At 36.1% G+C, this 17430-nt stretch overlaps 1 protein-coding gene across 2 annotated transcripts in view; it reads right to left on the reverse strand.

The window, feature by feature from the left end:
* Positions 1 to 314: 314 nt before the first annotated feature.
* Positions 315 to 17430, reverse strand: part of cdh8 (cadherin 8) — a 136618-nt gene continuing 119502 nt past the window's right edge. For both annotated transcript variants that reach the window (XM_083550863.1, XM_083550864.1), the window contains exons 9-12: positions 13186 to 13307; positions 10799 to 10910; positions 1811 to 2062; positions 315 to 1568 (exon numbers count right to left, since the gene is read on the reverse strand). In XM_083550863.1, coding sequence (XP_083406989.1) covers positions 1075 to 1568; positions 1811 to 2062; positions 10799 to 10910; positions 13186 to 13307 — 980 coding nt within the window. In that variant the 3' untranslated portion in view covers positions 315 to 1074. The remainder of the gene's footprint in view (positions 1569 to 1810; positions 2063 to 10798; positions 10911 to 13185; positions 13308 to 17430) is intronic.

The raw sequence follows: 17430 nt of genomic DNA on the forward strand, positions 1-17430 counted from the left end.
GATAGATAGATAGATAGATAGAGAGAGAGAGAGAGAGAGAGAGAGAGAGAGAGAGAGAGAGAGAGAGAGAGAGAGAGAGAGAGAGAGAGAGAGAGAATCTTTATGATTTTCTAAACAAGAGGCATGAAATGACCAGGTGTAAACAGGATCGTTGATGACCTCTGCATGGACTGCAGTATAGAATTTCTGACATTAGTGATTACAGAAAGAGCATCCCAGTGACAAATGAAACAAAGCAGAAAAAAAAAAGAATAACCAAAATGACACCATATTTTTATACCCGAAGCACAAAACAGACAATGAATATTCATATATTTATAAATCATACTACGCTAATGAAGTAAACACGATTGATGTTTTCAAAAAAGTTTAAATACAACTGTATTTAATGTTTGCTTCTGTTAAAAAGAAGGCCTCGTTGTTTCTACATTTCTCTTTTTGTCTTCAGTCTGTTGTAGGCTACTAATGTTCGAGTGTGAAATACACTAAGAGCGCGAATACAAACGGGCTGTATAAAGCAAGCCGCGAGGCTTTTCAGGAAATCCGGCCACTTGGTATCAAATGCTATCTCAACTAAGATCTATTAAAGCCAATATTTTACACTTATCTCACCTTTAAACACACACATACATTCAACATAGTAGACCATATATTGCTTTTGAGTCGATTTTGTAAGGTTCCTTTGCTTCCTCGGATTGCCAGGATAATGTTACAAAGATGTTTGGAACCATTTGGAGGCCTCAGACGTTCATCCACATCTGTGAAACTCTTACTGTTTTCCATCTTTCTCTTTACATGACCAACAAGAACCTACATTTCCGGTGGTCACAGTGAACAAACGACGAGTCAAAAACACTGAATCTAAAAGACTCCACAAGAATCAGTGACCTCCTATGACAGACACTGTGGTGGTAAAGTTCAGCCAACTTTGATGTGGATGACTAACCCTAGTATGCTTGGATCTACAGTTTTCCAAATAAAAGGAGGTTCCCGCCATTTTGAAACAGACATGTTTTAATCGTGATCTGGCGAGCACCATGATGCAAAAGTCAGGAAAGTGAAAAAAGTAATGCTTCAAGTTTCTTTGTCGCTCTCACCCACTGAATAGAGCTCTCCGAGTCTTCTAAAACGCGGACCCCACTCTCTGAGATAATCGAAATTCTGGTCCGAATCTGATGAAGAAGTTTCCAGCGAGCTCAAAGATCCAGCCATTGATCCTCGACCTTCATAACCGTAGATCTGGATGGAATCATATGGAGGGGCCGTGGGGTCATTATCAGCTTCGTGGAGCCGGACGTTAATAAACTCGTCGATGTCGACGCCATTGGCTGCAGGTCTGAGTCCGGCACGGACGCTGTAGCTCAGCTCGGGTTTGATGTCTTTGCGAGGCAGGAAGCCATTGATGCCGTCTGGGTTTTGCAGAGTGGCGATGTCAAACGCCTCTGTGTCCTCCTCACCACCACCCTCATCGTCGTATGTGATGATGTTTTCTCGAACATCCTCCTCATCTTTAATGATCAGCGGTTCGCTCTTGTGCCGCCGCAGGGTCACGAATAGAACTACGATCACTAGAAAAACAAAGTTAATCCAGATTTAGACAAACTAAATTATGCTGCACTCATTAACTAAATATAAACATATGTACAATGTACAATATGTACGATGTTTAAATGCAATGCATAAAATAATCTACTATAATAATAATCTACTATTTTACTATAACTGTAATGTTACCGATTTGTTACACAGATTTGTTACATGTTTCCATCAGTGCCACACAGAACATGTGGAGGATTTCAGAAGCTCGTACCCAGCAGCAGGATGATGCAGGCGAGGATGGCGATCAGTGCCCCCATGCTGAGGCCGATGGGCAGGACGAAGGCCTCGACGTTACATGACTGAACTGCGCCATCTTTACTGCACCCACACACTCGAATGGTTAGTGTGTTGGTGCTGCTCATCGGCGGATCTCCGTCGTCACTCACCACGATAGGCAGCAGGTACACTTCCTGTTTCTGACGACGAAATGAGTCATGTTTTGCCAGGATGCTGATAGAATTGTCTGAGAAGTGGAAAAAGAGCAACCCTTATGGAAGATGTACTGCTTTTATTTATATATATATATATATATATATATATATATATATATATATATATATATATATATATATATATATATATATATATATATATATATATAGTAGTGTGAAAAAAGTCCTGATTTCTTATTTTTTTGCATGTTTGTCACACTAATTGAAATATTAGTAAAATATAACACAAGTGAAACACAACATGCAGTTTTTAAATGAATGTTTTTATTATTGAAAAACAAATTCCAAAACTGAATAGACCTATGTGAAGTGTTTGCACCCCTGTTAAAACTGTGGTTTATCACACCTGAGTTCAATATCTCTAGCCACACCCAGGCCTGATTACTGCCACACCTGTTCACAATCAAGAAATATCTTAAATAGGACCTGCCTGACAAAGTGAAGTAGACCAAAAGATCCTCAAAAGCTAGACATCATGCCGAGATCCAAATAAATTCCAAGTAATTGGGATCTATCAGTCTGGAAAAGGTTATAAAGCCATTTCCAAAGCTTTGGGACTCCAGCAAAGCACAGTGAAAGCCATCATTCACGAATGGCAAAAACATGAAACAGGAGTGGCCGGCCTACCAAAATTACCCCAAAAGCACAGCAAAGACTCATTCAAGAGGTCACAAAAGACCCCACAACAACATTCAAAAAACTGCAGGCCTCACTTGCCTCAGTTAAGGTCAGTGTTCATATCTCCACCATAAGAAAATTTGATTTCATTTGATTTGAGAAAGAGACTGTGGGCAAAAATTGTCTGCATAGCGAGTTCCAAGACGAAAACCGCTGCTGAGCAAAAAGAACACAAAGGCTTGTCTCAGTTTTGCCAGAAAACATCTTTTGGACTTTTGGAAAAGTACTCTGTGGATGGACGAGACAAAAGTTTAACTTTTTGGAAAGTGTGTGTCCCATTACATCTGGCGTAAAAAGTAACACCGCATTTCAGAAAAAGAACATCATACCAACAGTAAAATATGGTGGTGGTAGTGTGATGGTCTGGGGCTGTTTTGCTGCTTTAGAACCTGGAAGACTGTGATAAATGGAACCATGAATTCTGCTGTTTACCAAAAAATCCTGAAGGAAAATGTCCGGCCATCTGTTCGTGACCTCAAGCTGAAGCAAACTTGGGTTTGCAGCAGGACAATGATCTAAAACACACCAGCAAGTCCACCACTAAATATCTAAAGAAAAACAAAATTAAAACTTTTGTGTGGCCTAGTCAAAGTCCTGACCTGAATCCTATTAAGATTCTGTGGCATGACCTTAAAAAGGTGGCTTATGCTCGAAAACCCTCCAATGTGGCTGAGTTCTGGTTCTGAATAGATGAGTGGAGCAAAATGCCTCCACAGCGCTGTAACAGACTCATTGCAAGTTATCCCAAACGCTTGAATGCAGTTGTTGCTGCTAAGGGCGGCCCAACCAGTTATTAGGTTTAGAGGCAAACACATTTTCACACAGGACCATGTAGTTCTGGATTTTGTTTTCCCTCAATAATAGAAACCTTCATTTAAAACGCATGTTGTGTTCACTTATGTTATCTTTTACTAATATTTAAATTAGTTTGATGATCTGAAACATTAAAGTGTGACAAACAAGTAAAAAAAAAAAGAAAAAGAAATTAGCCAACACTTTTTCAGAGCACTGTATTTTAATGATGTTTAAACATGTACACTTTGAGACAAGATATGTGTGACCGGGTCTTGGTTTTATATTCATTATTGCTTCAAAAGACATGGTAGGGATTATTTTTTGGGGATGTCTTATATTTTTTTACCTGATACAACCTGTACTCTGATTGGTCATCTATTTACCATACCTCTTATACAAAGTCACCTGCTTCGTTATTTACATATATTTCAGTAAATATATTGCATATTACCTGTATTATATTTATATTACAATAATTATTATAATATATTAATATTATATTAATATAATAATTTATTATATTAATATTTAATAATTTAATAAATCATTGTGTGTTGCAAAATATTTATGGCACTACCGTAAATGCCGACTGACAATCTTAACTAGGGCTTATTTCCGGGGAAACAATGTATTACAATGTATTTCTTAAATAAATCAAATGTTCAAAATCAATAGGTAGTTCACAGAATTTAACTTTAGTATTCCTCTGAGAAATTAAAATCATACTTTTTTTTTTTTTTTTTAAAGTCAATTACATAGCTACATGAGCTAACCTGGCAGAATTTGTATGTATATATATATATATATATATATATATATATATATATATATATATATATATATATATATATATATATATATATATATATATATATATATATATATATATATATAACTTTATACTGAAAATTATATCTTTAGTAATCTTTGCTAATGCTAGATATATAAAATAAGCTAATAAAAAATATTTTACAATACATTTTTTATATGCTGTAGAGCATTCACTTCTAAAACTAGCTAGCTAATGTAAGCTTACTAGCTAAAATCTCAATAGGATGTCGAAGGATTTTTTTATTGTATTTTTACAATGTTCAAAGGTAAAACAACATGAACAATGTGAAACTATGATATGATTTAGTAAAGTTATATCTAATGTAACAATATTTAGCAGCTTGCTAACACGATTTAACATGGCACAATTTCTGAGTATGTATAACATTTTATAATAATCATCGCTAATGCTAGGCAATATAAATTAAACTCTCTTTGAATAAGCGGCAAAAGTACATCTGAGGACCAGGTGCCTGGAAACGTTATGGCTATAAAATCAGAAGGTAAGCTGGAACAACAAGATAGAACATTGCAAAGCAGAAAACCCAGAAGGAGGCTTAAAAAGTAAATAAATTTGATTTGTTCTTCAGTGGTTTTGTAAAATATTTGCTGGAGGCAGAGCAATAAAACCCTGATCCTTGTGAAAATGTAGTGAGTGAGGGGGAAAAGAAAGCAGAATAAAGTTCTCCAGCTTCTTCAATGCGTCTCAGTGTTCATTATCTACTTCTTCATCATCTCTTTGCTTCATATTTGTGCTTTATACTCCTGCAAGAATCTCCTGTGAACCACAAATGGCTTTCTAATCATCTAACAGTCTCAGACGTTCCGTATGTTCAGGGGAGAGAAACCGAATAAAGTAGGTGGAAAGAGAAAAGCTTCAAGGTGGGGGGAACATTAAGATAATGCAGCGATGAGTGGAATAAATGAGCTCCGGAAATGACTTTTTTCATCATGAAAGCCGTCCTCAGGTCTCAAACGCATCACCTTTATGTGAAAACAAAGTGCACCCTGAAGCAACTTTTCCCGCCGAAGGAGAATCCGGCACAGATTTCATTTAAGCTAATAAACACGTTAATGAAAAATACAAAGGTGACGATTTTGCGTCTGGCTAATATCATGAAGCAATTATTTTCAAATACTTTCCATCCCTTTATCATTCTAATTAATGAAACATTTCCGGCTTTATTGTTTTCCATTAAAGGATACAGAGTGAAAAAAATGTACCAGTCATAATATCTTTTTTCTTATTTTAACAGAGGAACAACAGCTAATCTCCACTTCCTTTTAGAAGACATTTTCACATCCAAGTTCAATTATTTCTAAACTTTCAGTGTGTCAAATATATCTGCTTGGTTTTCTGTTCACAATTAGTTTATTTTTACCTCACTGATTTTCTGACAGTAGTGCAGCTGCAAATCGCCTGTTTGTATTAATAAACTTGTTCTGATACGTTGTTGTTTCTGTAATCACAGCTCATTCACAGGGATGTGAACATCAGATCAAATAAAATAACAAAAATGTGCGTAATCATCAATATGCTGACACTGACGAGAAATGTGTTTCACTTTAAACACTCAGAGGAAATACTTTCTCTTGGTTACTCTTATTTTTTTGCTTTATGAATGACAAAAAAAAAAAGAGTTGTGGTTCTTTGTTTTCTACTTCTTCCTCCACATCTTGCTCTGCTTCAACATATTTTTCTTTTTCATTTATGTTCTTCTTTCTCCCTTTTCTATTCTCTTTTTTTCTTCTTTTTATCATTATCAGCACAACACCATCATTTTCTTCTTCTGTTACTTTTTCTTTTTCCACTTTTTGTTCTTCACCGTTTTTCTTGTTCTTCTTCCTCTGCATTTTCCTTATCTTCTTCTATTTCTTCTACTTTTTCATTTCTTCTCTTCTTCTTATAATCTTTCTCTTTGTAAAATAATTTAAAGTATAAATCCTACCTGTTTGGAGATCCTGTAAGTTTCTTCTCTAATAATAATAATAATAATAATAATAATTATTATTATTATTATTATTATTATTATTATTATATGTTCAAAGCAATTTTCACATATTTTTGTAAGCATTATTTAACATCCTTTATACATCTAGCTTTATTTTTGCTTCCGGATTTTGCTCCCTGCCATTTGACATTGATTTCTATCTTTGACCATTTTTACCACAAACCCCTCGGGGAACTTAGCGCTTCAGACTCACCATGAAAACACACTGTCCTTACATGAAGATAAAATGACCTTTTGAAGGAAAGGTTTCTTTTTTTTTTATTCAAAAAACTTGCCCATACAAGAGCGTTCATATGATACTCCTCTGACGAGCTGCACTATTTCTGAACTTGTGTAAATCCCTATTTATTGCATCTTGTCTTTATTTATACACTGATCTCTACACTTCAGACAAAGACAAATGATACTATTACATACCAGGCAGTGCTTTTTTTTCCCCATTTTTATTCAAATAAAAAACAAATCATTGATACGAATGCATTTGTTTCAGGTTCAGAGCCGACGCTGAATCTGTGGCCTGATTGTTTTTTTTCGTGGCCGCTGATTTCTGCTCTTCACGTCCTTATAATCTTCCGTAATAATAGTGGGTGCATCTAAACTATAATTATTCCTTACCTAGTAATTACAGTTTTAAGCATTATCTAATCATTACCTTTGGCCTCGCTGTGGCAGAGCATTATTAAAGTTTCCCAGAATTTGGGAGCTGAATGAAATAGGAAATCACTGCCGTCTGCTGCTCTATTCTCAATCAACACTGTATTGAAGTGTGAGATCAAAGGTCAATTTCTTCATAACACGACTGAATAGTGGCTGACCTAAAAAATTCCCCAGACTCCTGCTTCATTTTCTCCCTTCTTCAGATCTCTTGCTAAAACCGCATATTCTACATTCTTTTTAAAAAGGAAAAGAGTGTCGACACCCCCCCCCCCCCTTTTTTTTTTTTTCATTTTAAGGGCATGCTTCCATTTTATCCTTCTAGGATTGACATTGATTGTATTGACTGAAAGAGAGAGGTGTTGTTGATTCTCTAAAAGAAAGATTGTCTTTTTCCTTCTGTTTTTTTTTTTTTTTCTTTTTCCTATTTTTTCTTACAGAGTATATCAAATGTTTGGAAGCATGTAGACTTTTATCAGTTTTTTAAACCATACATGCATGTTACTTTTCTTTCAATGCAACAAACTAGGTTATGGAACAGTATAAAGATTTGACGTACCAGCGGCATTTGGATTCCACCTCATGTAGTGTTTGGACATTGGACCTCTTTAAGTGTTCAAACGCTCTGGCATGGAAAAGCTGGTGTTGGATCTATGATGATCTTAAATATTAAGCTATTTTATGAGTTGCTCAGTAGCTCCTCGTTCCATAATCTCAAATGACTGTGTAAGACTGTAGAAAGGACATTCCTCATAATCTTACATTCCAGTGCTGATGGTAGTTCTCACTCCCTGGTGTTTTGTATTGTTTTAAAGATTTATAATCACACCCTTGATATCACCAAAATGGGAATGGGTTCCCTTTTGAGTCTGGTTCCTCTCAAGGTTTCTTCCTGATAACCACAGTTTCTTCCTTGCCACAGTCGCCATGTCTTAAACTCTTAAATTCACAACTCTTAAATTCTGTAAAGCTGCTTTAAGACAATGTCCGTTGTGAAAAGCACTGTAGAAATAAACTTGACTTGACAATATGCACAGATGTTACACTTTATTTTTAAAGTGAAATCTTCCCTTAGCATGAATAACTATTTACACACTAATATACTATTTACTATTTACATACTAATATAATACACTTTTTATACATTCATTGTTTCTCCAAAATTTTAGCTAAAATACTTTGCCAAGCCTTTTGGAAAACTTGGCGTGTTGGAGATTTCTTTCTGACCTTGTGATTCATCCCAGACCAGCTCAATATGATTTAGGTGCGGTGACGGGGAAGGCCGATTCATAATTGATAATATGCCAGCTGACAGTTTTCTCTCTAAATAACATTAACAGAGCTTGGACGTCAACTTTTCCCTGCTCTATGAAGCTTCCACCTCCATGTTTCAAAAAGTAAACAGTGAGTGTATATATACACATTATACAGTGTATACATTTTCGACAAATTTGTACTCATCTGTCCAATCCTTCTGTGTTTTTTTTTCTTTTTATCTAGTTTGTTGTATGTAAAACACATAGAACCAAACAATAAAAGACTAGGTGTTTCCAAAGTTCTATAAATTGAGTCATTTTAATAATCTATTAATATACAGGTAGTCCTCTTTTTACGATGGAGATACGTTATGACGACCTCATCGTAAGTCAAAAATATCAAAGAAAAAAGTCGAAGATGGTGCTATGACTGTGACAGTCTTTCCTGCTTCATGCTGATTTATAATTTTTATTTCCTGCTCCAAACTGATGGCTTTCCTCTTCTTATTTTTCACTACCAGCAGGAGACATACTTGGGTGCTGGGAAGACTTTTGCTTTTATCACTAAAATTGCTGTTTGAAACACACAATGAGAAACTTTACTCCGTCGACCGCTAGCGAGAGCGGGGCATTCCACAGGGCAAATTATACGCTCATCCCAGCTGCGCGTCCAACGAATCATACATCGTACGCTGCTGCCTGTGACTGTTGCGTGAAATTTTTAATATTTTTACTATTTTGTCGTATCGCTCTCGTCATCGTAAGATAGAAAAATCGTCAAACCAACTCACGGACCATCTGAAATTATAAATCGCACTAATCTTGGCATATGTATGTATACTGTATGATGATGACACCTGATGAATTGTAGGCTATGAGCTGTTATTTAGCTATTTTATTGGCAAGTCAAAAAAATTTAGGTAAGCCAAAGAATTTATGAAAATCCAATGTCTGAGAATTTTCACAAGCTCTCTTTCTTCGCAGACAATAGCCATCTTGGATTAAAATATTATACCATTTATGTGTCACGATTGTTTCACGTTGGTCATCTTTCCTCTGGTAAAGCTCAAATATATATTATACATTATACATGAGACATTAGCAAACAGTATTTCTTTTATAGAAATTCTTTTACAGGATTTTTTTTATAGAGCGGACATTTATTTTATTTTATTTTATTTTTTTCACAATTATTTTTTGTGGAACCTGACTTCACCTTTCCTTTCTTTTATATCTTTTTATTTTACATTCAAGCAGGTATCATTCTGTTTTAGAAAAGGAATACATTTTTTCTCCCTTTTATTTTAGAGCTGTTTCCCTTCCTTTTTTTGCAGCATGCTTAGTTTTTAGTACAAAATCCAAAGCTATTTTCAGTCTAGATCTAGAATAGGAATTTTCTGAAATCTGACTTGATGATAGACAGAAGGAATGATACAACGATTTGTCACCCCAAGCCCTAACATCAGGGGTTTTTGGAGCAGAGTGGCTTTTTTCTGCGCAAGTAACCTACGCTCAACCGTCTTCCTGCTAAATGACACGAGACACAGAGCTCACCAAAGCAATCATGGTATTTAGCAAACAAATTTAGAGCCATCTGTCACAGCACTACGGCTCTTAACAATCTCCCATACTGAGCTGAACCTCAAACGCTTAGTAGAAGCACTGCTCGGATGCTGTTCATTTGCTTTCTTTCAAAAAGCAATGGGGAGAAAAGATGCTAGCTGATGTCCAGGCGAATGCACAGCTGCTAACTTTTAGGTACACTAATTCCAACAGATCTCCCCTCCAGACACAATAAACCCACCGGATTGGGTTCGACACAAAAGACAGCATCTGTGATGTTTTCTGTGTTCTATGCAACACATGACGACAAGATGAATAATGCAACTATTATACTGCATACTTTGTTACACAGACCTGAATAACTCCTTAGTGTCTCAAAGTCAGGAATGAAGAGTTTTACACCACTGCGATCTTCAACTCTGGATTCTGATTGGTCAGAAGTGTGTTGTTTCATTTTCCAATACTGTGAAATAAGTAACAATTATTCCACTTCATCACCCAGCTTCGCCTGCACTTTCCTGTGTAGATTTACTGTTTGTCTTTCTCTCTTTTTCAATCTCTTGTGCTCTCTCTCTATATATCTTGCTATTTCTCTCTCTCTCTCTCTCTCTCTCTCTCTCTCTCTCTCTCTCTCTCTCTCTCTCTTTCTCTTTATTTCCCCTTTATTTGTGCTCTCATTCTGCCTCTTACTCTCTCTGTACTTCATCTCTCTTTATCTATCTTTACATATCTCTCTGCCTTTCTTTTTGCCTCAATCTTCCCACCTTGGTATCTCTCCCTATGGTATGTCTTTCTTTCTTTCTTTCTTTCTTTCTTTCTTTCTTTCTTTCTTTCTTTCTTTCTTTCTTTCTTTCTTTCTTTCTCTCGCTCACTGTTTGTTTAGGGTGTTGTGTGTGTGTGTGTGTGTGTGTGTGTGTGTGTGTGTGTGTGTGTGTGTGCGAGCACTACTTTTTCTCACCTAAGTTGTTTTTAATGGTGAAGTTTGGGTTGTTCAGCATCTCCAGTCTGTAGTGGAATGTGTGTCCTTGAGCTGGATTGTCTTTGTCCATAGCGCTGATGGTCTGGATTACCTGTACACACACACACACACACACACACACACACACACACACACACACACACACATGAGTCCTCATTCATAAAGACAGCAGCCTGGACATGATGAAAAATTTGTTCCATTCACTTCTGAAACTCGAGACCTTTATCCACGGTCCATGTGCTGTCATTCTCACATTTTTTTCCTTGTCCTTCTCCGTCCATAAATCTGCCAGAGTGGTTCAGGACAAACCGTTTCTCTTCATGATGGACGGCTCATTCAAAATGCGGAACCTGACACAATGCTTGTCCTTGTTATTTTGCCGAATAGAAAAACCCGACAATGGATGCAGAAAGTGAATTCCTTAGAGTAGAGAACTGTGAATGATGCAGAAGTTTGAGATAGCTAACGGACTCTTTATTCTGAACTTGATACTAAGAGCCTTATACTTGTACAGAGACCTTCAAACTCTGGTTTTATCTGGTCCAATCCTGGAATAGAAAAAGGTACCAAACCGAACCTTGTTATTCAGACGAGAATACCAAGGGTAGAGGGTAGACCATTTAGAATTCTTTATAAAGTGAACACTGGTGTGTTTATGTCTTAAAACAAGGGCAGATTTGATTAAATGCAGCAATAACAGTTCAAGGAGAGTGAAAAGGGAGGGTGTTTATAGGTTGCTTCAAAACATAATTTAAAGCGCTTTTATAAATATGCATTGTTTTACTGATCTCTAATAAGCAAGCCTGAGGATTCAGTGGTGGTGAAAAACGTCTGGAGACTTCATGAGAATGAACAATTGACAGCAAACAGAGAAAGGGGGATCTGACAACAGATAGTGGGATTGTAAACCATTAATGTATTCTGCTCTAGAATAGTTACACACATTATTACATACATTATTACACAGAAGTAGTATGAAAGGATGCTCAAAGGATTTTGGTTTAAACTCAGACTCTATACATGTGATTTACGTAGGGAAAGTTCTGGGTCTTTAGAGTAATGATAAGTTGAATGTCTTTGATTTCAAAACATTTAATCACCTGCATGTAACTTAGGCTTTTTTACGCTGTTAGTTCCACTATATTGATGTAAGTTTGTGGACACATGACCATAAGATTTGTGTATGTTTTTGAACATCCCGTTTCACATTTAGTTCCAATTGGCTGTTATAATAATGTCCACTATTCTAGGAAGATGTTCCACTAGATGTTGGAGTGTAGGGTGGAGATCTGTGGTCATTACTAGTCAGGATCTTATGTAGGGTGATTTGGCCTGGGGTGCAGTCTAAATACATTTCATCGTAAAGATGTTTCATATGAATGAGGTCAGAGCTCTATAACAAGCCACTCAACATCATTTACTCTAACCAATGTAAACCATATCTTCATGAAGTTGGATTTGTGCACAGAGGCATTATCATGCTGGAACAGAATTGGATCTCCTAGTTCAAGTGAAGGAAAAATTAAATGCTGCTACAATTAAAAAAAAATATGTGGTACAAAAATGTATGGTACCAGTTTGGGGAAGAACCACAGACATCTGAAAAATGCAGGTGTCCAAACACTTGGTAGGAGCATATTGGACAGAGTTTATCACCAGCACCTAGACTGATGCCTTTAAACACAATTACTTGATTAAACTAGGAAAAAATTCAAGGATAGAAATTGCAGACTGGAAGGAAAATATAATTTTATTTGCTGTCAAATGTAATATGATGTTACATAAAAGCAAGAATAAAAAGTAGAGTCAGGATTTTAAATAACATTTAATTTACTTGGCTGCTTAGGATTCTGAAAGTTGGCCTGGTTGTTTCTTCCCAAAATTGGGTCTATTTTATTATATAATATAATATATATAATAACTTCTGCATTTCAGAATTCGTTTGCAGAAAGACATTAAAGTATTCAGTTTAACACGTGTCGTGGTGTCAGCATGGCGGCTTGCGCAGTCAACAGTAAATAAAAATTCAGAAGAGTATTAACTTGTAATTGATCAGAATAGTAACACTAGTTGGTTAAATCTATAATAGTAAAATTTTATTACTTTTATTATTCCAGGAAACTGGTGCCAATGCTCAGAGTTAGCCATGATGCCGAATCCCCGGAGCTCAAGAATTTTGCTTTGTGGTGGCGCAATAGCTTCTGGGTTACTGATTAAATGATTGTGTTCTAGGTTCTCTTTTAAGGTTTTACGGTAAGGAATACCTGACCAGGATAAGCCAAATAAAGCATTTAAACACAAACAACGTGTGATTAAACGCAAAATGAAAAGTAAACACAATAGATATAAGAGAGATGATTGCTTACCTGACCGGGTTTTCCATTTTCACATAGAAAAGCTTCGTACTCAGTGGGGAATTCAGGAGCGTTGTCATTTATATCGAGCACTCTGATGGCCACTATGGCTCTGGAGATTTGGCTGTGGTTCCCTAAAATTATAGAGAAGATTGTAAAACCGAAGAATAAAATGTAAATCTGCAGAAAAAAGTACATTTAGACATAAAATATGATGTACACATGAATTTGCAATGCACATATGATGCTAAACTGGTAGATATAAGGTTTAGTAACATCAAAGTCATATGTGGTCTGTTACCACAAAGATGCAAACTCATATATATATATATATATATATATATATATATATATATATATATATATATATATATATATATATATATATATATATATATATATATATATATGCTTTTTGCATATAAGTGAAAGGAATGTATTATTGTTGATATTATTAGTAGTATTATTAGTATTATTTTTGTGGTTGTTGTTACAATAAATGTTTATGTATATTGCATCTATTTATTTGTTTATTGAAATGTTTTTGCAGCCAAAGCACACATGCAAATCATTTCTGTTTTTCTCATTCACATTAATAGGCACCTCATCAGTCCAAGAAGTTACATTTCATCAAATATGCAAACAAGGATTGTGATTACAAACCTGGATGTGCTTTTAAAAAGTCCCCTGCACAATCCCACACACACACGCACCCACACCCACACACACACACACACTCATGTTTTATACATAAGGTTAAAAGCGATGAATATTTATGAAATGGTGGTAACTGAAGTTGAAGAAGAAAATAAAAGGCAGTTTAATTAGATTAGTTTTTTTTTTTTATTAGAATTATTCCTTCATCGCTGCTAATTTAAAGTCCCTTTTGAGGACCCTGTAAATGATTGGATTTAATCAGTGTTGCACCCACTGACTTTTATCGCAATTATCATTTTGCTCTGGCCTTTGGCATGCCTACAGCTGCTTTTAGAACGGATTCCTTGAGACCCGAGATAATAAACCACGCATCGCATCGAGCTAAATTACTGACGACGTCTAAGTGGGATTAGCAGCGAATCATCAAGCTTTAAATGTCAGACAAGTGAAAGAACATGTTAACAATGCTACTTCCAGCACCGAAATTCTCTCGAAAAGTACATTTCATTAGCAAATTCCAAGAAGTCACTGGTAAATGGCTGGATTTAATCACACACAGAGGATTTTTTAGTTTTGACTCCCAACAGAGTGGCGCTGAAAAAAGAACGATCCACAAAACCACCAAACAAAGTGCTGCTTTTGTTGTTTTTAAAAAAAGAAGACATTTACTTTACATCAAGTAAAAGAATACGTTGTAATGTATGATATGGTACATATGATAGGGAAGGAGTCTCCAGTGTCAGAGCTAATGCTATAATGCCAAAATAGGTGTTTCCCATCAGCCATGATTTTTGTCATATAGTATTTAAGTCACAAGTTGCAGCTCACTCAACGTCTTCGCTTGTTTTTGATGGTGGTAGTTGTCTGACACCCAGGTTGTGGTTATCGTGTACTCATGCCTGGTTATTTCCTGTGTGGGTTGATTGTCTTTATGTTTCTATGGTTTTACTGTTGTGTTTTTACGCTTCTCTGTGCTTTCTTTTATGGTTCATTAACTTCAGAAAGAGCAAAGAGAAACTGATGAGGGAATAATCGTTTACAGCTGCTATAATGTAAGCGGCAACGGGTTTATGGATGTTATACAATCCGGAAAAAAAAAAGGTAAAAGTACGAAAGTAGTATGAACTCAATGTGTGCAAACCCAATTCCCCCAAAAAAAGTTGGAAAAAATGAAAATGTGAATGATAAAGAATGCAATTGTTAATAATAGTATATTATTTAACAAACCAAATTCATGCTGCATTGTTAATGCAAGCAAAACTGAATTATTGCAAAGGTATTAGAATATAAATAATAAATTGTCCAAAAATGTATACAGTTTAATTAAACCGTATTACATGCACGGTGTGCAAAAACGTCTTCCATAAAAAAAAAAATTAATACAAAATTTCTCCAAACAAAGAAGATGAGGATCAGGGTCCTGAATTTTCAAATTCACAGACATGAAGACGTGAGCAGAGTGAGAGGCGTATCTGCAGAAACACACTGTGTTTAAACAGATTTATTTGTCACTGCGGAATATAAGACATGAAAGACTTTACACTCGGGATTTGCTGTTAATTGTCCCGAGCAGTGTTTAATCTGTGTGTGAAAAAGAGACTACATAACTTCAAAATAATGATCCCACTACGCCTTCAGATAGTAATTCGACTTCTATCGTACAGATCCAGTCCTGCATCACGCTCTGAATGGGAATAATGCTGTACTGCAGAGCTTTGTGGCTCTGTGGCTTCATGCTACACTGAGCTTCGTTTGAAGGAGTGTTCTGCTCTCAGAAGCTTGGAAGATACCAGGAAGAACTAGGGTTGAGCATAAAACCCACTGTCGTGTCAAGTTGGAGTTTAATAAAAAGAAAAAAAAAAGGTTTGGGTGAAAAGAATTCAGGAAATTGAGGTACCATTTGCTGTCTTTAAAATTTGTATTTAAATGATTTATTTATTTTAATTAATTCCTATTACGCAGAAAGATTTGATTCATTAGGGTGATTTTATTTATTTATTTATTTTTCAGTATTACATTTTTCATGCCTTATTCCACATTATTCGGAAGTCTCAGGTTAATTATTTCCACACATTATTGACATTAATTCCCTGCTTTATATGTAAATGGAGCTTTGCTGATACTTTTAATAGTGTTGTATAGTTTCAATTACATGAAACCTGTCGATGTTAAATATCATAATTAAAGACTACTATGTATTCATGCATTACAGTGTATCCGGAGAGTATTCACAGTGCTTCATCTTTTCCACATTTTGTTATTTTACAGCCTTATTCCAAAATGGATGAAATTCATTATTTTCCTCAAAATTCTACAAACAATACTCCCTGATGACAACCTGATGACACCTTTGGCACTAATTACAGCCTCAAGTATTTTTTAATATGATGTTATAAGCTTGGCACACCATTTTTTTGGGCAGTTTCTCCATTCTTCTTTGCAGAACCTCAGAAGCTGCATCAGGTTGGATGGGAAGCGTTGGTGCACAGTTATTTTCAGATGTTCAATCGGGTTCAGGTCTGGGCTCTGGCTGGGCCACTCAAGGACATTCACAGAGTCATCCTGTAGCCACTCTTTTGTTTTCTTGGCTGTCTGCTTAGGGTCGTTGTTTTGTTGGAAGATGAACCATCACTTCAGTCCGAGGTCTAGAGTGCTCTGGAGCAGGTTTTCATCAAGGATGTCTCTATACATTGCTGCATTCTTCTTTTCCTCAATCCTGACCAGCCTCCCAGTTTTTACCTCTAAATAACATCCCCACAGCATGATGCTGCCACCACCATGCTTCACTGTAGCGATGCAAGACATGACACTTGGCATTCCGGCCAAAGAGTTCAATCTTTGTTTCTGATGGTTTGTGAGTCCTTCGGTTGGCCTTTTGGCTGTCATGTGCCGGTTACTTAGGAGTGGCTTTCCTCTGGCCAGTCTACCATACAGGCTTGATTGGTGGAGTGCTGCAGAGATGGTTGTTCTTCTGGAATGTTCTCCTTTCTCCACTTTTCTGGATGTCTTTCAGAGTGACCAGGTTACAGAGTATTAAGGTTACCTCCCTAAATAAGGCCTTTCTTCTCCATTAGCTCAGTTTGGCTGGGAAGAGTCCTGGTGGTTTCAAATTTTTTTTATTTACGGATGATGGAGGTCAATGTGCTCATCGGGACATTCAGTGAATTCTGTACCCTTTCCCAGATCTGTGCCTCGATACAATCCTATCTTAAAGGTCAACAGACAATTCCTTGGACTTCATGGCTTAGTTTGTGCTCTGACACACTGTTAACTTTGGGAACATATAAAGACAGGTGTGTACCATTCCAAATCATGTCCAATCAACTGAATTTACCACAGGTGGAATCCAATCAAGTTGTAGAAACATCTCATAGATGATCAGTGGAAACAAAAAGGAAATCTAATCCATTTTGGAAAAAGACTATAACATAACAAAATGTGGAAAAAGTGAAGCGATGTGAATACTTTCTGGAGGCACTGTATATTTCATTTTAGGAGTCCAACATATTTGTTATTTTTATGTTGGTCTCTATGAATGCATAGAGACCAACGTAATAAGAAATATTTTGGACTCTTAAACCGTCACTGTTTTGATCTGAC

This window comes from Silurus aristotelis (assembly GCF_946808225.1).
Source record: "Silurus aristotelis genome assembly, chromosome: 9".
Classification (NCBI taxonomy): domain Eukaryota; kingdom Metazoa; phylum Chordata; class Actinopteri; order Siluriformes; family Siluridae; genus Silurus; species Silurus aristotelis.